Genomic DNA, 21,805 nt, shown 5'->3' with positions numbered 1-21,805 from the left:
GTTAATTTTTCACGTAGAATTCGATAATGCCATAAAAAATATAGGTTTCCATTTAAAAAAATTAAGTTGGTACCTGCCCAGGAAAAACTGAACACCCTGTATATGCAAATATATTTTCATTTTGTGCAGCTCGGGAAAGTAGGCAATTCTGTAGAAAAAAAATTAAGTTATATCTTTTATTAACCTAGATATTGGACTTACGCGCACTAGGTGGACACGGTGTATATTTCCGGGAAAACTAAATTTTGTCGACAGTCTGCATCTGTCAATTTTTGCTTAAAAATCTAAATATCTCGGAAACGGTCAATCCTAAGTATGGGGAGTGTGCAATATGTTCCAAAAAATGCAATAATATACAGGGGGTTCCATTTAATTAAGAAAGTTAGTATCAACTTCCGGTATAACCGGAAGTACGATGACCTTGAAAATATTTTAACTTGGTAGGTCCCACGGTCCGTATCACACCATCACAGTTTCAAAAAAATCCTTCTAGCGGTTTCCCAGATATCCATCGGTGGAGTTCGTAGTGGGACACCCTGTATATAGTTAGAGTGGTGAAAAAGATAAATATTTTTAAAGTACCATTGACAAATATCCTTTCATATAACCAAACGATAATTTTAAAAGTACAAATTGAAAGTAAATAGGTTGAGACTGTTTAGGTAAAATGTATTTCCTTTCAGGTGGTGAAGGCACGGGTGGAAGATTTGTTGTTGGAATAAGCTCAAGTGGTGGTGGTGGAAGGGGAAGAGGACAAGGAGGTAATAAACATGATATTAAAAAGGAAATTCTAAAATAACTATAATTTATTAAATACTGTATGGACTGCCGAACACGATATCACTGTTTCAAAACAAGAAAGAATGAAACTAGTAAGGAGGTCAGGAGTTAAAANTATTATACCCTGAAATAAGTAAATTCGGATATAGTATAATGTTCCTAACATAGTAAATAACGATGATTTGAAATAAACATATTGTAAACAAATTAATTTTAGATTGTTCTTGACCTTTGAAATTAAAAAAAAAATGAGTTAATTGAGGAACGGCCCATTATACATATTACGGGAACATACTTAAAGACCATACCATAAACATATACATATATACTTAAAAATTCAGTTTACCTTTCTGACTGCATATTCCGATTTCGCAGAACTTTCACATATTTGTGTACAAATATTTATAGTATCAAGTATCAGTTTATTATCAAAACAGTAAATTTCAATAAAACGAATTTTATGAATATACAGGGTGTCCCACCACGAATTCCATCGATGGATATCTGCTAAACCGCTCGAAGGATTTTTTTGAAATTGTGATGGTGTTATATGGACCGTGGGGCCTACCAAGCTAAAATATTTTCAAGGTCATTGTACTTCCGGTTATACCGTAAGTCGATATTAACTTTCTTATTTTAAATGGAACCCTTTATATATTATTGCATTTTTGGGAAGAACATCTATCTTCAAGTTGAAAACATATAGCACACTTAGGATTGACTGTTTCCGAGATATTTTAATTTTTAAGCTAAAATTGACAGATGCAGACTGTTAGCAAAATTTAGTTTTCCCGGAAACATAGGTCTATTTTTTTTGTGCAAATTGGAAATTTTGTAGAGGAAGCCCTAATTTATCGAATTTGACATGAAAATTTTCCAGTTTTTATACAGGGTGGTCAAAAAAAATTATCGAATATGAAGTTCAGAAAATGTGGAGAACTCAAAATTTTTCTTTTCTTAAAATGATGTTTCCATTTGTTTCGCACATTTTAGGTTGGCCGTGATAGGTAAGTAATAATCAACATGACAACTGTCACAGGTTTTTAATTGTCAAATTTACCATTACCATGAACATACTTACAATGTGTACAATATGTATATTTACAAGCAAATAAATAATTTCCACATAAAGCGAACCTTGAGCGTGGTCTAACAACTAAGATTTTACAATTAGTGCAAAATACACATACATGTATATATACACTACACAAATAGCAATTTAACATTTATATCAAATACCCAAATACGTAATTAAGTAAACAACAGAACAGGTTTTTCCTTCTTTTTCCGGAAAAAAAAAAGAAGGAAAGAAATGAGGAAAATCAAGGGGATAATATTTTTAAGTATGATTTTAAAATTTATTGCATGTTATGTGATAAATTTGAGATAACTTGTTTAGTCTTTTCGCCCAAGAATATTTTTAGACGCTTTTTAAAAGATGTATATGATTTACAAGATTTAATATCTTCTGGCAATAGATTATACATTTTAGGTCCGAGGTAATAGTAGGATTTTGTAAATTTTGCAGTTCTAGGTTTAGGAACTTGGAATGAAGTTTCACGATGTCTGGTACTGGTAATCATTTATTTTAATAAATGTTAAAAATGTCTTCCTCTCAATTTCTAAACATTTTTCACATCTTCCGATTAGTTCGTTGTGGGTCGCTGCTCTAATAGAATCCAGTGGTAGATGTTCGTATGCTTGCCTTACTCCATGCATACAATTTTCCTTTGTTGTTACTGGAGTAGTATACACACTATTTTTTAGTGTCCCAAATAAAATAGCATATATCACCGGATTCTATTAGAGCACCGACCCACAAGGAACTAAATAAATTTGACAATTAAAAACCTGTGGCAGGTGTCATGTTAATTGTTCCTTACCTCTCACAGCCAACCTAAAATGTGCGAAACAGATGGAAACATCATTTTAAGAAAAGGGAAATGTTTATTCGTAAATAAAATAAAACTACTGGGTTTAGGTAGGTAGACATTTTCTGAATTTCATATTCGATAAAATTTTTTGACCACCCTGTATAAAAACTGGAAAATTTTCATGTCAAATTCGATAAATTAGATCTTCCTCTACCAAATGTCCAACTTGCACAAAAAAGAAACATACACATACAAGTTGCGTAGTTTTAGCAAAAAAAAAACATTTTTATGTAAAATACCGGATTTGCGCCCGTTCCTTCCTTCGATATTTGAAAACTCCAAGGTTACTACTAATTTCCTGGCTCTAATATTTGGATTTGGAGCAGACGCACAACTTTAAACTAAATATTATCGTCGTTACTTTCATGTCTCCTGGTAGTTTTCTCATAATTCGCATTTGCTGTTCATTCAAACCTTTCATTCACAATTTCAATACAGTGGGAATCTCTGTAAATTTGGATTATTTGCTTTGTAAATACGTGCTGCTAGCAAATATTTCCCATATTTTACTAATTCTTAATCACTTGTAGCGATTTTATGGTTTTTTGATTTTATTGACAAATAAATGGTAACTTTCCATTGAAGACTTATTTATTAAACTCAAATATCTCAATTTTTCAGTTATTAATTTTTATTTTAAATAGTGTAGCTAGACAACTAATAAATTTAATAAAAACAAATACCCTTACAATATTTTTCCCGACAAAGGAACGGACGCAAATCCGGTATTTCACATAAAAATGTTTTTTTTTGCAAAAACTACGCAACTTAGGTATAGGAAAAGCTATTAAAAAATTGTAGGGTCTACAGAAAGGTATCTAATGAAATCATAAAACACAGGGTGTTCTATTTGAAAAAGTCGAGATTTTTCAAATTTTAAATTATCAGGTTTGGCACGATTTTTTTTGCCCCCTGTATATCGCAGGTCAACTTTTGATACGTTTTTTGAAAGAGCCATCTCCACTCTACAGTTCCTGAAAAAAAAATAATTTCTAGTTGTCATACAATCATAATTATGTCAACTACAAGAAGTGACGAAACAAGAAAAACAAATGAATAGTCGATTATCTCGAAAACTATCAATATTTTAATAGGGATCATAAGTCCCGTTAATTTTTCACGTACAATTCGATAATGCCATAAAAAATATAGGTTTCCATTAAAAAAATTAAGTTGGTCCCTGCCCAGGAAAAACTGAACACCCTGTATATGCAAAAATATTTTCATTTTGTGCAGCTCGGGAAAGTAGGCAATTCTGTAGAAAAAAAATTAAGTTATATCTTTTATTAACCTAGATATTGGACTTACGCGCACTAGGTGGACACGGTGTATATTTCCGGGAAAACTAAATTTTGTCGACAGTCTGCATCTGCCAATTTTTGCTTAAAAATCTAAATATCTCGGAAACGGTCAATCCTAAGTATGGGGAGTGTGCAATATGTTTTCAACTTAAAAATAGATGTTCTTTCCAAAAAATGCAATAATATTCAGGGGGTTCCATTTAAAATAAGAAAGTTAGTATCAACTTCCGGTATAACCGGAAGTACGATGATCTTGAAAATATTTTAACTTGGTAGATCTCATGGTCCGTATCACACCATCATAGTTTCAAAAAAATCCTTTAATCGGTTTCCCAGATATCCATCGGTGGAGTTCGTGGTGGGACACCCTGTATATAGTTAGAGTGGTGAAAAAGATAGATATTTTTAAAGTACCGTTGACAAATATCCTTTCATATAACCAAACGATAATTTTAAAAGTACAAATTGAAAGTAAATAGGTTGAGACTGTTTAGGTTAAATGTATTTCCTTGCAGGTGGTGAAGCCACGGGTGGAAGATTTGTTGTTGGAATAAGCTCAGGTGGTGGTGGTGGAAGGGGAAGAGGACAAGGAGGTAATAAACATGATATTAAAAAGAAAATTCTAAAAAAATTCTAAAACAACTATAATTTATTAAATACTGTATGGACTGCCGAACACGATATCACTGTTTCAAAACAAGAAAGAATGAAACTAGTAAGGAGGTCAGGAGTTAAAAATATTGAGGTATACAAACAATATGCAATAACAAAGCTGCAAGAAATATTCATGGTATTCTGGTAATGAGTAAACAAAAAAAAGCATAAATTTTTGCTAAAACGGCTCTTTGTAATACTACGATATTTCATAAGTGTGTCTCGAAATCGATATTATACCCTGAAATTCGGATGTAGTATAATGTTTCTAACATAGTAAATAACGATGATTTAAAATAAACATGTTGTAAACAAATTAATTTTAGATTGTTCTGGGCCTTGTTAAATTTAATGATTTAATTGATGAATCGCCCATTTTATTACTGAAACATAATTACGGACCATACTATAAGCATATACATATGTACTTAAAAATTCAGTTTATCTTTCTGACTGCATATTCCGATTTCGCAGAACTATTACATATGTTTACATTTCTGTATACCTAAATATTTACAGTTCAAGTGTCAGTTTGGTACCAAAATGGTAAATTGCAATAAAAAGAATATTATGAATATATACAGTTAGAATGGTGAAAAAGATATATATTTTTAAAGTACAATTGACAAATATCCTTTCATATAATCAAATGATAATTTTAAAAGTAGAAATTGAAAGTAAATAGATTGAGACTATTTAGATAAAACGTATTATTTTCAGGTGGAGGATTTGGTGTTGGATTAGGCTCAGGTGGAGGTGTTAGAGGGGGAAGAGGATCCGGAGGTAATTAATATTATATTTATTTGGATCGCCACGGTAGCGCAGTCGGTCGAGAGTGCGGTGGCAAGCATTTCTCGGCCAGGCTTCCTATTCTGGTCTGGGTTCGATCCCCGGTGTCGTCACTGGCAATGTGGATGGATGATGGGTGTTAGTCCCCGTTTTTTCAAGTGTAGCCCCCTTCCGCACAGCCTTTGGCTTTGGATTTGGGGATTGTCTCATTTCTGTGGTGTGGTGTGTTTTTTTTAAAGTAAATTCTAAAATAACTATACTTTATTAAATTCCGTATCGACTGCAGAACTCGATATCACTGCTTCAAAACTCGCCATAAGAAATACTATATTGTGGTATACAATATATAATAACGACGGTGCAAGAAACATTCATGGCTAACTATTCTGGTAATGAGTAAACAAAGAAAACCAAACGCATCATTTTTTCTCTTGCCTCTTACATTTTGTATGTATACATCACAATATTTAAAAAAATACAGTTTATAAATTTAAAATCGGTTCGATTTTTTTATTTAAGTTATAAGATTGACACTCTGTATATTAAATATTTTCTAAAACGAAATAGTTTATTTTAGGTGGTGTTGGAGGAGGTTTTGGCGGTGGTACAGGATTTGGACAAGGCGTAGGATTATGGCAAGGAGGTAAGTCACTACTCGTACTATTTTGATTTATGATTTTTTTGACAAAAACAAAGCTTCACATCAACATGAATCTGTTAAAAACAAAAGTACAAAATCCGCTTTATGCAAAGTAAACACATCAATACTCGCCATAAGAAATATTATATTGTGGTATACAATATATAATAACGACGGTGCAAGAAACATTCATGGCTAATTATTCTGGTAATGAATAAACAAAGAAAACCAAACGCATCATTTTTTCTCTTGCCTCTTACATTTTGTATGTATATATCACAATATTTTAAAAAATACAGTTTATAAATTTAAAATTGGTTCGATTTTTTTATTTAAGTTATAAGATTGACACTCTGTATATTAAATATTTTCTAAAACGAAATAGTTTATTTTAGGTGGTGTTGGAGGAGGTTTTGGTGGTGGTACAGGATTTGGACAAGGCGTAGGATTATGGCAAGGAGGTAAGTCACTACTCATACTATTTTGATTCATGATTTTTTGACAAAAACAAAGCTTCACATCAACATGAGTCTGTTGAAAACAAAAGTACAAGATCCGCTTTATGCAAAGTAAACACATGAATACTATCCTTATTACAAGAAGTTAATGAATAAAAATTACACTCAGGTGGTGAGGGAACAGGTGGAGTAGGAGGAGGAGGAAAAGGACTTGGAGGTAATATGTTTTAATAAAAAAAACATTTTAAATAATTTAAATGTTTCCAGAATTCTACAAAAATATTTGAATTTCTTAAAGATAGTTTATTTTAGATGCAGCAGATGGTGGATATGGAAATAATATATTGGGAATTGGAATATTTCTTTCTGTGCTTTTTGCAGGTTTCGCAAAGGCTAAATGGTTATCAAATAAATTAAATAATTGATAATAAATAAGATTTATATTGAAAATGTTTCGATGAGTTCTTGCCTTACGGCTAAATAAGAACATTTGTTGTTATTATAAGATCACCCGCAAAAAAAGTGAGCAAATTTGGTTAAGAGTTTCGAGAAGTGACTTTTATATATAAGTACCTAATTTAATTTCAATTGGACAAAGTGTTAAGACTTATTTTGAGAGAATTTTTTTCTCAATTTCAACACCCTCTAACGGCTAAGCGAAGAAATCAAAGATGTGGGAAAATTTCGGAACACCCTGTACCCTTGTAAGTACTGATATGACTTTCTCAGCCTCAACTCATGAAATACATATTTGGAGTGATGAGAAAAATTATAGTTAATGACGTGATAAGGTAGGTATTGTTGTGACCTTTGTTTCTGTTAATTCCACACATCTCCTTCCATTTAATTATTATCTGTGTAGACACGTTGACAGCATAGCTTTCGTGTTATAGTACTATAAATACATATATAAATTGCACTCGTTTATTTTCAAACAGAAATGGATACAGCTTGATTTACAATAGGAAATAAAATTATAAGGATGCGAGAGGAATCAGTTACAAGACCTCTACTATTATGAAATTGTTACAAAATAAATTGCTTGTTATATATTAAGTGCAGATCTAAATCTGTACAATAAATTGCCTGTATCATTAATAATTTCATAGACGAAATTTCAAAACTATGTACGTAGTACAGTTTGAGAACAGAGACATTACTAATGGTACTTTATATTACCTTACTAAGGATTTTGACAGTGTGAGCTACATTTTAATACATAAACTTTCGCGCTATAACTTTGACCCAAATAGTATCTCCCTTATTAAATCATACCTTAGTGACATATCTCAGTTTGTCTCTTTGCTTCTTTCTTCATGCTTAACCATGAATCCCGAAGTCCCACAAGGATCTGTCCTTGGGCCTGTACTGTTTCTCATTTATATAAACGATTCACCAAATAGTGATAGCATTTCCAAGTTTATCCTCTATGTGGACGATTCTAAACAGTGCAGATCAGGCCAGTTTCCTTCGTAAGAATGTTCAAACAACACAGGATAATGTTAAACAGTGATTTTTAGCAAATAACATGTATCTCTATCAAGACAAAACTCAGTCTATTTTGTTTGCTTTGCGTTATGTGCATGATGAATTCACCAATTGCGTCTCGCAAGTGAAATTTTTCGGAGTCAACATTGATTGCCAAATGTCTTTGGAAGCAGCATATTGATGAGTTATCCAAAAAGATGTTCCTGATCAGAAGCCTTGTTAATTCTGTTTCGATAAAAACATTGCTGTCAGCCTATTATGGTTTTTTCACTCACATCTGTGCTATGCTATTTTGAACTGGGTCATTCTTGCCTTGGTGATATTTTTATATAGAGCGGACTGTAAGCAACAATTTAAGAAATGTGGCATACTTACACTACCAAGTGTCTATATATTGGAATGTCTCTTGTACATTGAGGAAATTATCCATATCTTTCGTCAACATTGTATGAACCATGATTATCCTACTAGAAACAGGTACAATATAAATCTTGTTCCTCTTAGACTAAGCAGAACTAGAGTCGGTTCTAATTACTATTGCATGCGCTTTTTTAATATGCTGCCTTAAGCAATTGGGTCCTTGTGTAATACTCATTATAAAATGAGAATGAGGAACTTTCTTAAAATGAAAGCTTTTTACTCATTTGTTGCTCTTGTTAGTCCCCTAAGAATACTTACTATGTAATTAGTGTGTGATATATTTCTTTATGCACTTTGTAATAGTGCTTCTTTTTGTATCTATAGTATTTATTTTTAATATATTTTTTTAATGATTTATGCTATAGCTTTGACTTATTTTTAGTTACTGATACTTTTGGTGTCACATTTCTTTTGTGACATGTGTAAACATTTGTCTTATGTTCTGACTTCGATAAATTATTGTTATTATAAGTTCGTTAGTAAGTAACAAGATTTTATTCTTATCTATTATGTTAAAAAAATGTAATCGAATAATTTATCCAGTTTTATTTCTAACGTGTTGAGTGATTAATTAACTATATAAAAATTGGTTGTTTAAATATACGAATTACTAACATTATTACAGTAAATACTTCTCTGATATTTGCATAAATATATGATGAATCATTCAATAAAGAAAAAATTATACAGTGTTTTCTTAATTTCATATTTTAGAAGAAATGTCACTAAACTTTGTTATTTCTTATAAAAAATACTGTATATTTGTACGAAATTAATTTTTTTTTCATTACCTTTCCAACAATGTTTTGTTATATTTTTAAAACTTTTTAGGAATTACCTACTTGGTTTTAATTCTACTTTTATGTTTTTTTTTTTCACGTTGTCTTTAAAGGCTTTTGTTTCAGTAGAGGCTGGACCGATATTCTTTAGTGGATTTCTAGGCCCACAAAGAAAACTTTCATAAATTTGTGATATATGAAATTAAATTAGGGTTGCATACATATTTTTAATTTTTTTTTATAGCCAACTGATAAGATACAAGCTGTTGTTTATTTATTGTTTTCAAAAGATTTATTTTTCATAAAGTTACAGCGTTATAAAGTTGAAAAATAGAACGNAATTTTTAATTTCTTGAACACCTTGTAGTATAAACTTAAAATTCTACACAGGGGCCTTATTTAAAAAACAAGGTATTCCTTTCAACATTTTTTCCTTTCTTTATTTTATCCCCTGTAGACATCCCGCTAACTATAGATATACCGTAGATACATAGATATACGTTCCGATAAACAGTCGAAATATAAACATTTTATTTGTAGATTTGATGTACAGAACTGTAGGTGTATATAAATTAGTGAAATCAGTATGGCACCTTTGAATGAATATGGTATACAAGACGTATTACTTCTTCCTACAATTAACTGGTGTTTGTATCCAAAACATTCAGTAACGCCGTTCCTTCAATTTTATGGTTACGTAACAAATATAGTCGCTTATTATCTGTCTTAGGGAATGTACTCAAAGCTTTTAAATAGTGCTGGAGGAAGAGAAGAAACGCTGTATTAAAAAATGTTCTGGTTTAATTTTACAGATAATGTACCAGTCTTTAGAAAAGCTAGTAATTATCAGTTTTTCAAAGCTACTTACTAGTTGGTAATACAGATTGTTTTATGTAAAACTTCTAGCCGACCATAGAAAAATAAAAAAACATTGAGATGTAGAAGTGGTTTTAATTCTGCTTTTATGTTTTTTTTTTCACCTTGTCTTTAAAGGCTTTTGTTTCAGTAGAGGCTGGACCGATATTCTTTAGTGGATTTCTAGGCCCACAAAGAAAACTTTCATAAATTTGTGATATATGAAATTAAATTAGGGTTGCATACATATTTTTAATTTTTTTTTATAGCCAACTGATAAGATACAAGCTGTTGTTTATTTATTGTTTTCAAAAGATTTATTTTTCATAAAGTTACAGCGTTATAAAGTTGAAAAATAGAACGTTACTGTCAAATTAAAATTTAATTTTATCAAAAATGACAAAAGTCGTTATTTGTATCTCTTTTGCTGATTTAAAATATTTGTACAAATATGTGCAACCGTTTTTGAGATCTATGTTTGGCTTATATTAGCAACGCGAAGCAGAAGTAACAAGACTAGAAGATAGTAAATGAGATTTTACCGAAACGTCGTCAAACAATCACATACAACACCCGCGGAAGAATAATAACTGACATACATATATACTTTTCTGCGCTTCGATATTTCCATTTTTTAACAAAAAAGCTTTTTCCATGCTTTTTAATCCTATTTGCCATTTCTTTTCTTTTCTTATTCATTTAATATTCCCTTTGGTTTAGGTTAATCATCACTTCTCGGTTCTTAAACTTTTTCACTTGTCGGAATTCCTCTATTCTGTTCAGATTCATGTTGTCCTGACTATTCCTATTTTTGTCGCTTTCATTTTCACATATTTCTGAATTTATTTTACTTGTAACTATACAGGGTGTTAAAAAAGAGTGTAAAATATTTAAGAGGTAATAGCCAATGAACCAAAATAAGCAGAAAAGTCTCAATAAACATGGGTCCGCAAAGTAACGGTTGCGGAGATATGGATTGTTTTATGTTTTTTAGCCCCTTTTTTTAGTTTGCAAAAACGTTGTGTATTTTCTTATAATAGTTGGTTGATGTTTAGTGAAATAAACAGTACGTATTTGACAGTTGTTCTCAGTGCACAAGTTTTCTTTCGCTATGGCTGGTTACTCTAACACAGAATTAACAGACATGCATTTCATGTATGGTCGTGCTAATGGGAACGCCACTGAAGCGCGACGTCTTTATTTAACGCTTATCCAAATCGCCAGATTCCTTCACAACGCATGTTTGGAAGAATTCACCAAAAATTGCGTGATACCGGTTCCTTGAGCAAACAGTGCCATTTATCCGGAAGACCAAGGTCGGTATCCACTCCTAGAGCAGAAGAAGAAATTCTAGCACTGGTAGAGCAGAATCCAGATACGAGTGTGCGGAGAATATCAGCCGAGGTAGGAATTAGTGGTCCTCTTGTTTGGAGAATCCTTCACGAGCAACTGCTTTATCCATACCATGTGCAAAGAGTACAGGCCTTAAATCCAATAAATGATCATCAAGCACGTTTGGTTTTTTGCCGCTGGTTTCTACGTCATGATGCTGAAGACCCTCGTTTTCTTGCAAACATTCTTTTTACTGATGAGGCCGGGTTCACAAGAAATAGTGTTTAATTTTCACAATACACATATTTGGGCCGACGAAAATCCTCATGCTCTAATAGAATCTGGACATCAGGCACGTTTTTCATTAAACAATTTGGATGGGTATTGTAGGTGACAGGTTTCTAGGTCCTATTGTTTTACCAAACCGATTAACAGGCGCTGCTTACCTCAACTTTCTGCAGACACACTGTATGAGTTTTTGGAAGACATTCCTTTGAATCAGAGGCAATAAATGTGGTTCCAGCATAATGGTGCTCCAGTTCATTTTTCCATGGCCCTTAGAGATAATTTACACCAAACTTTACCACATAGATGGGTACGAAGGGCCGGACCTGTTTTATGGCCTCCAAGATCGCCTGATCTGAACCCTCTAGATTTCTTTGTTTGGGGATATTTGAAGACATTAGTGTATGGTACTCCTGTAAATAGCCTGGAAGAGCTGCAGCTACGGATTAATCAAAAGTGTCAAGAAATCCAAACCAAGGAGGGTGTTTTCGAAAGAGTTCGAATATCGTTGAGACGAAGATGTCGTGCCTGCTTGGAAGTGGACGGAGGGCACTTTGAACATCTTCTGTAACTTTGTTTTTTGTTTGTTAAAAGCTTTCTTTGTCGGTTTATTCCTAATAAAATAAAATGTTTGAAAAACGAATAGTGGTCCATATCTCCGCAACCGTTACTTTGCGGACCCATGATTATTAAGACTTTTCTGCTTATTTTGGTTCATACTATTACTTCCTAATATATTTTACACTCTTTTTTAGCACCCTGTAGATTTCACTCATTTCTATTGTTTGTACGTTTCTTTTCCACCTAAAACATCAAAGAGCTATCTTCATTTGTATATTTAATGCAAAAGAAATAATAAAGCAGTTCTATTAAAATAAATACGTTTATTTATTTCATAAAATACATTTAATTATATACATGTTTGAGATACATATTTTGTTATTTTTATAGTGGCAGTCCAAATCTGTTCCTTTAAACAAAGCAGTCGTCAACACTTAGATAAATGCCTTATATCTAGTTATACCTAATGCATTGCCTTAAAAGTAATAACAGTACATAACTATATATAAAAAATACTAGAATTAATAATACTATGTTGATGAAGTATATACATATCATTGACATTTTGAGCTATATGAGATACAAGATGCTGCACAAATGGAGGTATTATATAAGAAAATTGTATTTTGACGGTGCAATCTTAATATTATAATAATGAAGTAAGCTAAAGATTGAAGAAGTATCTGCAGAAAGAGTGACTAAATTTACAAGAAGAAAAATGAAAATGTACTTCTTAGTTAGACGCAGTTTCACATATTCTTATAATTTCGATCAGCTTCAGTAAGGTATCAGAGAAAAGATTAAACATCTGGCATTCAGTAGGGGCCTCCATTGCCGTTACTCCCTGGATAACCGCCGTTTCCGTTTCCATTTCCATTACCATTGCCATTTCCACCATTGCCGTTACCACCGTTTCCATTGCCATTGTGACCACCATTGCCATTGCCATTGTACCCGTTATATCCATTGCCATTTGGTCCTCTGGGGTATCCGCCGTTTCCATTTCCATTTCCGTTTCCATTACCACCTGGAAATATCGTGTAATTGTATTTGTCTCAATATCCAGAGTTTTTGCCAATAAAAGACCATGAATATAAGAAAGAGAATAAGTATGTACTATACCATCACTTGGTTCGAGTGAAATGTGACTATGAGGGTATTATTTCGGAAAGTGTGGCAAAATATTAAAGAAATAATACGAGTTAAGATAAGTTATGAAAACGTACCTGTTGTTTAAAAATTGTTACACTTATACAAGACAGCAAAAAGACGATTGAGAAATTAGAGTATATTCCTTCTTTTGAAGAAACAATCTGATCCTTTATGGGATAATCAAATATTAATCCTTTACATTCCAATATATATTTATTTCTGACAAATATTTGGAATTTTTTCGTTGGTTTTCATAAGAAGGCGAAACATTTATTATTTTGTTCTTGATTACTATATTTTAAGTGATATATTTCTGTATTTAAGTAGAGAATAATTATTTTTAAAAATAAACAATTTGCAGAAATAGTAATAATTTTGTCGGTTAACTCGAATTCAAGCAAAAGCGATAATAAAAAAAAAACAAATCTCTGCTTATTAATAATATAGCTACGTCACACAAATGAAATGAAACAATTGCAATGACCATTAGTTGGGAGGTGCAGTATACTTATTAATCTACTACGATTATTATTATAAATGAGTAGAGCATTGAAATATTTTCAATTACAAGATGTGTTCTAATTTATATAAAGATGCTCCAGTTGGTTTGTTTATCATCAGCAATTATATTCTGTCCCGCTGATAAACAGCACTGTTACATTATACAATTCCAGTTTCAAATATGGTGTGTGAATGTAAGATCTAATACATTCTTTGTAATGTTTTGCTGATGATAATGGAATTTATTATAATTATTGACAAAAAATTGGTGCATTTATGTATCGTCATAATGCAAATGTAAATAATGTCACAAATCACTAGTGAGTTAAATAGACTTTGCTTTATAGCTTTCAATGTTTTACAGATTTTATTGTCGTAATATTGAACAACTTTTAACTTAACCCCAAATATTTAAACAATTAATAGGTATAACAATTATTTTTTACCCTGACATGAATCTAGGTTCTCTGGTTCTCTGGATATTTCCAATATTCAGCGTTTATGTGCATAATTATATATTGAGTAATCATACTAAAGTAACTGTCTCCTAATACGTTAAATAAAATGAATAAAAACAGTGCAATTATCGTAGCTTGTAGGCCATTTCAACGCGTAAATTTTTTTTCTGCACAAATTCCATCTCTAATAGCACGGAGCTATTAAAATATACGAGGTAGATTCAAAAAGTAACCTTAACGTTTTTTTTTTGTGATCAAGTAAACATAAAAAAAACATATTAAAGCACGAATAATTGTTGACATTGCTTCTTTGTTGACGTGAGCTCGCATGACAAACAAAAATAAAAGCCTATGATTTCGTAGTTATTTTTGGTCGAAATCATTTTATGGTGTATGTACTTTTTAACACCATATGTGTCTCCTACAGATCTTATAATATACAAAACCACACGCTCGCTTTCTTATATGTTACGAGAACTCACATGAACAGTGTACTGTGCATTTATGATTCTTAAAGGAGTAAAAGCACCACGTTCAGGTTACTTTCTTATTCTCACACTACCCATATTGTACACTTAATCTTAACTAAATGACGTAAAAGTATATCTACATAGCGAAAAAATTAAGCAGAGTTTAAATTAATATGCGAGTTGAGGGGGATACCTTCATAAGTGATCGTTGGTTTATATCCATCTGTATCTGCCTCGTATTCCACTATCTGCGTCCTACCGTCTGAAAGAAGAACATTGTACTCGCCTGTGGTAAAGTCTCCATCTCGCTGTTCTTTGTGGCCGAATTGAACACCACTCTCTGGATCGCTTACTTCGTATTCAAACTCGTATTTAGCGGGTTCCTGAAAAATACAGTACAAACTGTTAAAAGCTAGTTAACGACAGTCACTTTTGGTGATTACTATAACGAATTCTGAATTTCAAACAAGCGAAAAAGTGATGAAGAGGAAAACAACGTTATCGATATACCCTTCAGAAAATATTCCACTTTGGAATGCTGGTTATTGCATATTCACCATGGAAATTAGTACCTACTTGTTTGTCACAGTTGATGAAATTTATCAAAGTTTAAATAGTGTGGTCACTGATGTGTCAGTAAGTTGTTATATGTTAACAAACATGAAAAGTAAACTCGAAATCATTTGAATATAACTGTTTTCAATAAAATCATAATTTAGTTTATAATAAAAAAAATACGTCTATATTGCATTAAAATACTGAATTTTTTAAATTGCGTCCTTTAATTTTGTTAAATATAGATTAATAACTGTAGAGTTGTAACAAGTAAAGATAAGAAACTCAAACAGTTTTTTGTTCTTCAGAAAAAAAAAATGGTAGAATAGCTGCAATTTTTTTCCCTACACATGTTATGCTTTAGTTTTCTTGTAATTTATCTTTATCTCTTCTTATTTCGAAAACGAAACCATAAAGCATTAAATAATAGGAACTAGAACACGTACCATAAATAATCTGAAATGTTTGAAATAATTTAAGTGCCACAAGGCTCGATACTGGAGCCTCTATTCCTATATGTTTGTTAAAGATATGGTACAATACCTATTAGTGTTTATATATTCGTAAATAGTGTTGGTCTACTATTTGGTGCCATTGTCATTACTTCATTGCCTCAAAATCTGAGATTTTTTTTTGTTATTTATTTAATTAGAATTTAATTATTTACGGTAAGTTGGTTATGTAAATATGTAAATTTGCTGATGTGTTGCCTTTGTCATATGCAGTTGGTCACTATATCTGTTGGATATGTATAAAAATAATGAAAAATTACACGGATATGTTAAGATTTACAAGAAACATACCGTACTCTCCCCGTTTTGTCCACCGTTTCCATTGTACTGGTATCCTCCATTTCCATTGCCATTAGATGGGGGTAAGTAAGCAGCACCCGGTCCCCCATTACCATTACCGTTACCGTTACCATTGCCGTTACCGTTGCCGTTACCGTTGCCGTTGCCATGGCCGTTGCCATGGCCGTTGCCATGGCCGTTGCCATTACCGTTGCCATTACCGTTACCATTGCCATTACCATTTGCGAAGCCATTTCCATTTCTTGGTGGACCATACACTGAATTCGGTTTTCCATTGCCGTTACCATTTGGTACTCCATATTTTGGACTTGGACGTCCATTTCCTGTTAAGACTTTAGATAAGTAATGATTTACGACCAAGACAGATGTTCATTTTTTTTACTGTAATTTCGTATTGCCGGTATTATGATGATGATAAGTCAGAATAGTTAAAAATTATAATTCTCTAGCTGTAATCGTCTATATGTGACTAATGTTGTTTTTAGTAAGATTTTGTCTTATTTTCCATAAGAATTAAATAAAAACCAACTGGATGTGAAACAGATGCAAACATAGTTCGTACAAAGAATGTTAGAAATATAGTAAAATCACATTTTCTTATAGAAATATTAAATTAATACCGTAAATGTAAATTATTACCATTACCATTTAATTTCATTTCGTATCATCATTCAAGTGAAATCAAATAAAAGAAAATACATATACAATTAAACCAACTAATATAAACTAAAATGATCTGAAACAAATCCATTCATAATAATTCATGCAAAGGAAATTAGTAGTCTAAAAAACCTCACTGTATGTTCTTGCAGAAATATGTACTACAAAATGATATTACCGTTACCGTTGGTGGGAGGACCATATACTGGACCAGGTCTACCATTTCCATTACCTTAAAACATTAAAGTGTCACTCGTCAAAATTAATAACTTTGAAGCTTATGCTTTGTGGCGTCGACTAATATACATTTTTATATGATTTTTCGAATTTGCTTTAAGTGAATAGGCTTACTTATTTGGTACAGTTGAAATTTATCCACGAATACATTCTTTTTTCTTTTGATGTAGTAATTTTGAGTCAAATTGCAGAAATATATTTAAAAACAAAAAGTTTAATGTAACTTTGGTTCAGATGGAATAGGTAGAAAAGAACAAAATGGAATAATGTGAAGAGTAAAAAATTAAGAGACATGACTATAGAAGAAAATATGAAATATGGAATACAAGAAATGAAAAACATAATCACGAATTAGGTGGTTTACGCACACATCAAAGGAAGAATAGAACAGAATGTTTAGAAGTATGAAATGCAATTTAATTTTTAAAGTAAGGTTTCTTGATTACCATTTGGAGGTCCATAAACAGAACTAGGTCTACCATTGCCATTACCATTTCCATTACCATTTCCATTACCATTTCCATTGCCATTTCCATTTCCGTGGCCGTTACCATTTCCATTTCCGCCGTTACCGTTTCCATTTCTACCGCCGTTACCGTTTCCGTTTCTACCACCGTTACCGTTTCCATTTCTACCACCGTTACCGTTACCATTGCTTGGCGCACCATAAACGGGGCCTGGTTTTCCATTGCCATTACCATTGGGTGGAAGATAACTAGTACCCGGTCTTTGGTCACTGTCTACTTGATAACCATTGCCTATAAAGTGATGTATTATCAGAAAAAAAATAAAACGGAAAATTTCCTGTTTCATTGTTGTAGATTCAAAATAGGTTAATTTTTTTTATAAAAAGTGTAGCTATTATTTCAAAAGCATGCAAATAAGTATGATAGAGCCCATTTCTGCTATACAATAAATCTTAGTCTCGATTTATTTGGTTTGGTATATCTATTTGATGAATTTTAGGCTGTTCAGAGTTTTTATTTAAATCGCAATCTTTTTTCAGTCCTTGTTGGCAAAGAAACTAAATTATAACTACTGTACTATAAGACTCGTATACTATACTTAAACAATTTTTGTATTTACCATTTGGAGCTCCGTAAACAAGGCTGGGAGCTCCGCCATTGCCATTGCCATTGCCATGACCATTACCATTGCCATTACCGCCATTACCATTGCCATTTCCATTACCGCCATTACCATTGCCATTACCGCCATTACCGTTTCCATTTCCATTACCATTTACGCCATTACCATTTCCATTGCCTATCGCAGGACCAGGCTGATAGCCCGGTGGACCATAGACTGAACTGGGTGGTCCACCATCTATAAAAAAATGTCATTAATAACTGTTTTTCTGTTGCATTTTTGAGTATTGTCTTTCCCTATTATTCATCCTACCTTGATTTTGTAAACTTAATCTTGTCTAACCGGAAATATTCCACATTGAAGAAACTAGGCCGCTTTGTTAAAAAGATACAGGGTGTTAAACTTAAAAAAATATTTTTTATTTTTTTAAATAATTTAAAAACTATTAAGTGAAATAATTTGAAATTGGGCACATGTATTTATGTAAATATTGTCCAAAATCTAAGGGCTTTTCCTGAAATTTACATGTTCCAGTGGCGGAGATACAGGGTCTCTGTGGCATATTTTTCTAAATAAAATAGTACGCCACTGCTTTAGGGTAACAATCATGATATTTTCGGATTCGTCTTTCAATTTTCTACAAATTGCTACTGTCTTATGTTTTTCGAAAAAAGTCTGATTTTCGAGTAAAACTTAAAGAGTCTTCTACTATAAACACAATATAAAGTCTTTCTGTTCTGGTACTCAAAACTCAATCAAAGTGAACTGAAAGTATATAAAATGTGACAGTTCCCCTTGAGTAAAAGGTTTGGGCACGGAAACAGAAAAAACATTCTAAAAGTTGACTTGCCATGTGTTACAGTGATTATAGTGATATCGTGATATGTATGACGTTTCTAGTTGGATAAAACTAAGTTTATAAAATCAACAATTTGACGACTATTCTTCTTCTCTACTATTCTCCGACTATTATATTCGACTATTCTCCTTCACTAGGTATAGCAGAAATGTTGCAGTTATATTTATATAGGGTAGGTACATGTAGAGAATTTTATTAATATTAAAATGTTTTATTAAAAGATGAAAGTTGTATTAATATTTTTACCTTTTTTGCCTTAGATTTTAGATATACACGAGGCTATAGAGACACAGAGATAGACACGAAGCTATACAAAATGTAGTAAAATTAATTCGAGGAAAACGTATTGATTATACGTTGAGCGATAGCTTGCATGAATGGGTCCAATTTGGACAATTTTAAATATCCATAGGCAGATCTGGACGTGAGATCTAAATAAAGAAATAGTTTTTTGTTTTCATTATATTTGAAATTTCGCAAAAATGTTACTTGAAAGACTTGTTTTCTTTGTTGAGATCAATTTTATATTAAAAGGAAAAAAACAACTTAAAAGACACCCTATGTGATGTAGTTGATAAACTTTTCACTTACTATAACCACCATTACTAGGTGGCAAATACGAATTCACTGGTGGTTCCGTCCTTACAGAAACGCTCCATATCAAAACCAAAAATGTTAGTACCTAAAACAAATGAAAAGATGTCGTTAAAACTATAGACAAGAATTATTTGTATAAACTATAAACTCATCGTTTCCTTAACTTTCTCTTTGATTTTTTAGAGATTTCTAAAGAAATGAAAATACAAAAATTCCCTAGCTTCATAATTAGTTTTAGATTTGGATATATGTAACTGTTGTTAATTTGATAAAAAATAATCTTCATTTCTATTTCTCATATACTTAGCTCAAAAGTGACGCATACAAACTTTCAATTACCCAAAGAATCTCTAAAATTACCTAACTTGAAAATAGTTGCATGTTGATTACATTTTTAAATAAAATATGATTTTTATTTCAAGTTGTCAACTTTATGAATTCATACAGACATATAAAGTCACTTCTACCCATTGTTATTTTTCTAGATATAATGTGAATAAAAGTTATACCTAGGATTCACTTTATATTCATATTAAATAATTTCTAATGAAAAAATGTAATATCAGCTTACAGAAACATAATGACTTTTCTAACGGAACGTCCTGCATATTTAGATAAAACGCTTTCATGCGACTACAGAGATATAAGATTTAAAATGTATCTAAAACAAAGGAGATGGGTCCAAAAGTATGTGCATGATATGTTAAAAAATACCTGGTTGTCCGAAAAATAATAATAATATGTTTATAAAACATTAAGAGTGTGGCATATTCTTTTGGGTATATTTCCTTAGAAACTTTAGATTACTGTAATCGAAAGAAGGCTATTCAACTCACAAAAACACATATACAGGATACTTATTTCTTTTAGAAAACTCATATTAGGTCTACATCTCTATAATTCTATATTCAATTTTACACAACTTGGTACTGGAAAACTTTTATCCGTACACATTTCCTATGTAGAAAAATGATAAAATGAGGGTATTATTTATGGTGGAGCAGAACCTTATTTTCAATGTACTAAATACAACCCAAATTCTGTAGAGGTATAAACTTATATTTCTGCACGTGGTAACCATTAACAACTATGAGTTTATTTAAAACTGCAGTAATTGAAGTTATTAAATTGCTGTGGTTTTAAATAAGCTCAAAGCCAACAATGGTAAATCATGTGGATAACTTATTCAAAAATGTGCTTTATAATGTTTATACAACTATGTGTAGTGATTTAGTTTGACATATTTCCATTTTTTTACATAATTAAATAAAATTTAAACTTTTTGATAGTCATAAAATCTACAATACATAATATAAAAAATTATTTCTACTAATATTTATATGGTGAAAAAACAACTTTCCATGTATTAAAATATCTACTTTTGGAGATTTATTAAAAGAAATAATATTTCTTTTTCTATTTTTTTTAAGAGATTGTACTGAGTATAACGGTTATGTATTCTTATATCATAGAAAAGCACAATATATAGAAACGAAAAATTACAACAAACAGAATTAAATTTATACAGGGTGTAATCAAAAACGTTACTATACTATATTTACTGAAAATTATGCAAGCGAGACATCTTAACAAAGTGATTACCAACTTGAATATTAGTTGTTTTTATTTAAAAAATATCTTGGTATTTTGAGACATGTATTAACACAATCTTGTAAAGCTAATAGTAGTCTGTCATAAGAAGGCAAATTTGAAATATATTTTTGAAAATATCGGAAAATATATATTTTTATATTCTCCTTATCCCATTTTTCGTTATGCTTGCGATTCATCTTTGTATTTTAACTGTATTATGAAATAATCACATTCATAGAATAAATAAACCCAAATAAGATAAAATTATGCCTAGTCGACCTTACCTTATCCATAATGAGCTGAGGTGCGATTAAAACAATTAAATAAAAGAAACTAAACTTAAACCATATGTAAAACCAACTATGAGGTACAACTAGATCTAAAGGACTGGAAACTGTTGAATGAATCTGCAGAAGACTCCCCTTTTATATATACCTATTGAATCGTGATTCACTGTCATGTATTTAGTACAGCCACCGTATCGGATTTTTTTGCAATAATTTTCAGCTGTAATCGTATTTTTACGTAGGAATGAAGTTTTGTCCC

General features: G+C 31.5%; 2 protein-coding genes across 2 annotated transcripts; one reads left to right on the top strand and one right to left on the bottom strand.

Moving 5' to 3' along the window:
* Nucleotides 1–667: 667 nt before the first annotated feature.
* On the top strand, nt 668–10,137 carry LOC108907993 (glycine-rich cell wall structural protein 1-like). Its single transcript, XM_023454488.1, has 8 exons — nt 668–761; nt 4,531–4,608; nt 5,390–5,452; nt 6,036–6,101; nt 6,494–6,559; nt 6,726–6,773; nt 6,869–7,347; nt 9,784–10,137. Exons 1-7 carry the CDS (start codon nt 668–670, stop codon nt 6,979–6,981), a joined length of 528 nt encoding a protein of 175 aa, XP_023310256.1. The 3' UTR covers nt 6,982–7,347; nt 9,784–10,137.
* Nucleotides 10,138–12,677: 2,540 nt separating this feature from the next.
* LOC108907992 (pro-resilin-like) lies at nt 12,678–21,552 on the bottom strand. Its single transcript, XM_018711883.2, has 8 exons — nt 21,544–21,552; nt 19,661–19,751; nt 18,208–18,447; nt 17,568–17,879; nt 17,063–17,116; nt 16,216–16,547; nt 15,051–15,240; nt 12,678–13,303 (listed from the first exon to the last, which is right to left on the bottom strand). The coding sequence occupies exons 1-8, from the start codon at nt 21,550–21,552 to the stop codon at nt 13,092–13,094; spliced, it is 1,440 nt and encodes a 479-aa protein (XP_018567399.1). The 3' UTR covers nt 12,678–13,091.
* Nucleotides 21,553–21,805: the final 253 nt, after the last annotated feature.

Source organism: Anoplophora glabripennis, unplaced genomic scaffold (assembly GCF_000390285.2).
Source record: "Anoplophora glabripennis isolate ALB-LARVAE unplaced genomic scaffold, Agla_2.0 scaffold314, whole genome shotgun sequence".
In the NCBI taxonomy this organism is placed as follows: domain Eukaryota; kingdom Metazoa; phylum Arthropoda; class Insecta; order Coleoptera; family Cerambycidae; genus Anoplophora; species Anoplophora glabripennis.
The sequence above is the reverse complement of the archived record's forward strand: the minus strand, read 5'-3'. Positions and strand labels throughout refer to the sequence as shown.

Coding starts and splice junctions, on each gene's coding strand:
- LOC108907993 (XM_023454488.1), top strand. CDS start 668: ATGTATTTCCTTTCAGGTGGTGAAGGCACGGGTGGAAGATTTGTTGTT. Junction 5,453..6,035: donor AGGGGGAAGAGGATCCGGAG/GTAATTAATATT, acceptor AGTTTATTTTAG/GTGGTGTTGGAGGAGGTTTT. Junction 6,102..6,493: donor CGTAGGATTATGGCAAGGAG/GTAAGTCACTAC, acceptor AGTTTATTTTAG/GTGGTGTTGGAGGAGGTTTT.
- LOC108907992 (XM_018711883.2), bottom strand. Junction 18,448..19,660: donor ACCTAGTAATGGTGGTTATA/GTAAGTGAAAAG, acceptor ATTTTTTTATAG/ATGGTGGACCACCCAGTTCA. Junction 13,304..15,050: donor ACCAACGATCACTTATGAAG/GTATCCCCCTCA, acceptor CGATATTTCCAG/GTGGTAATGGAAACGGAAAT.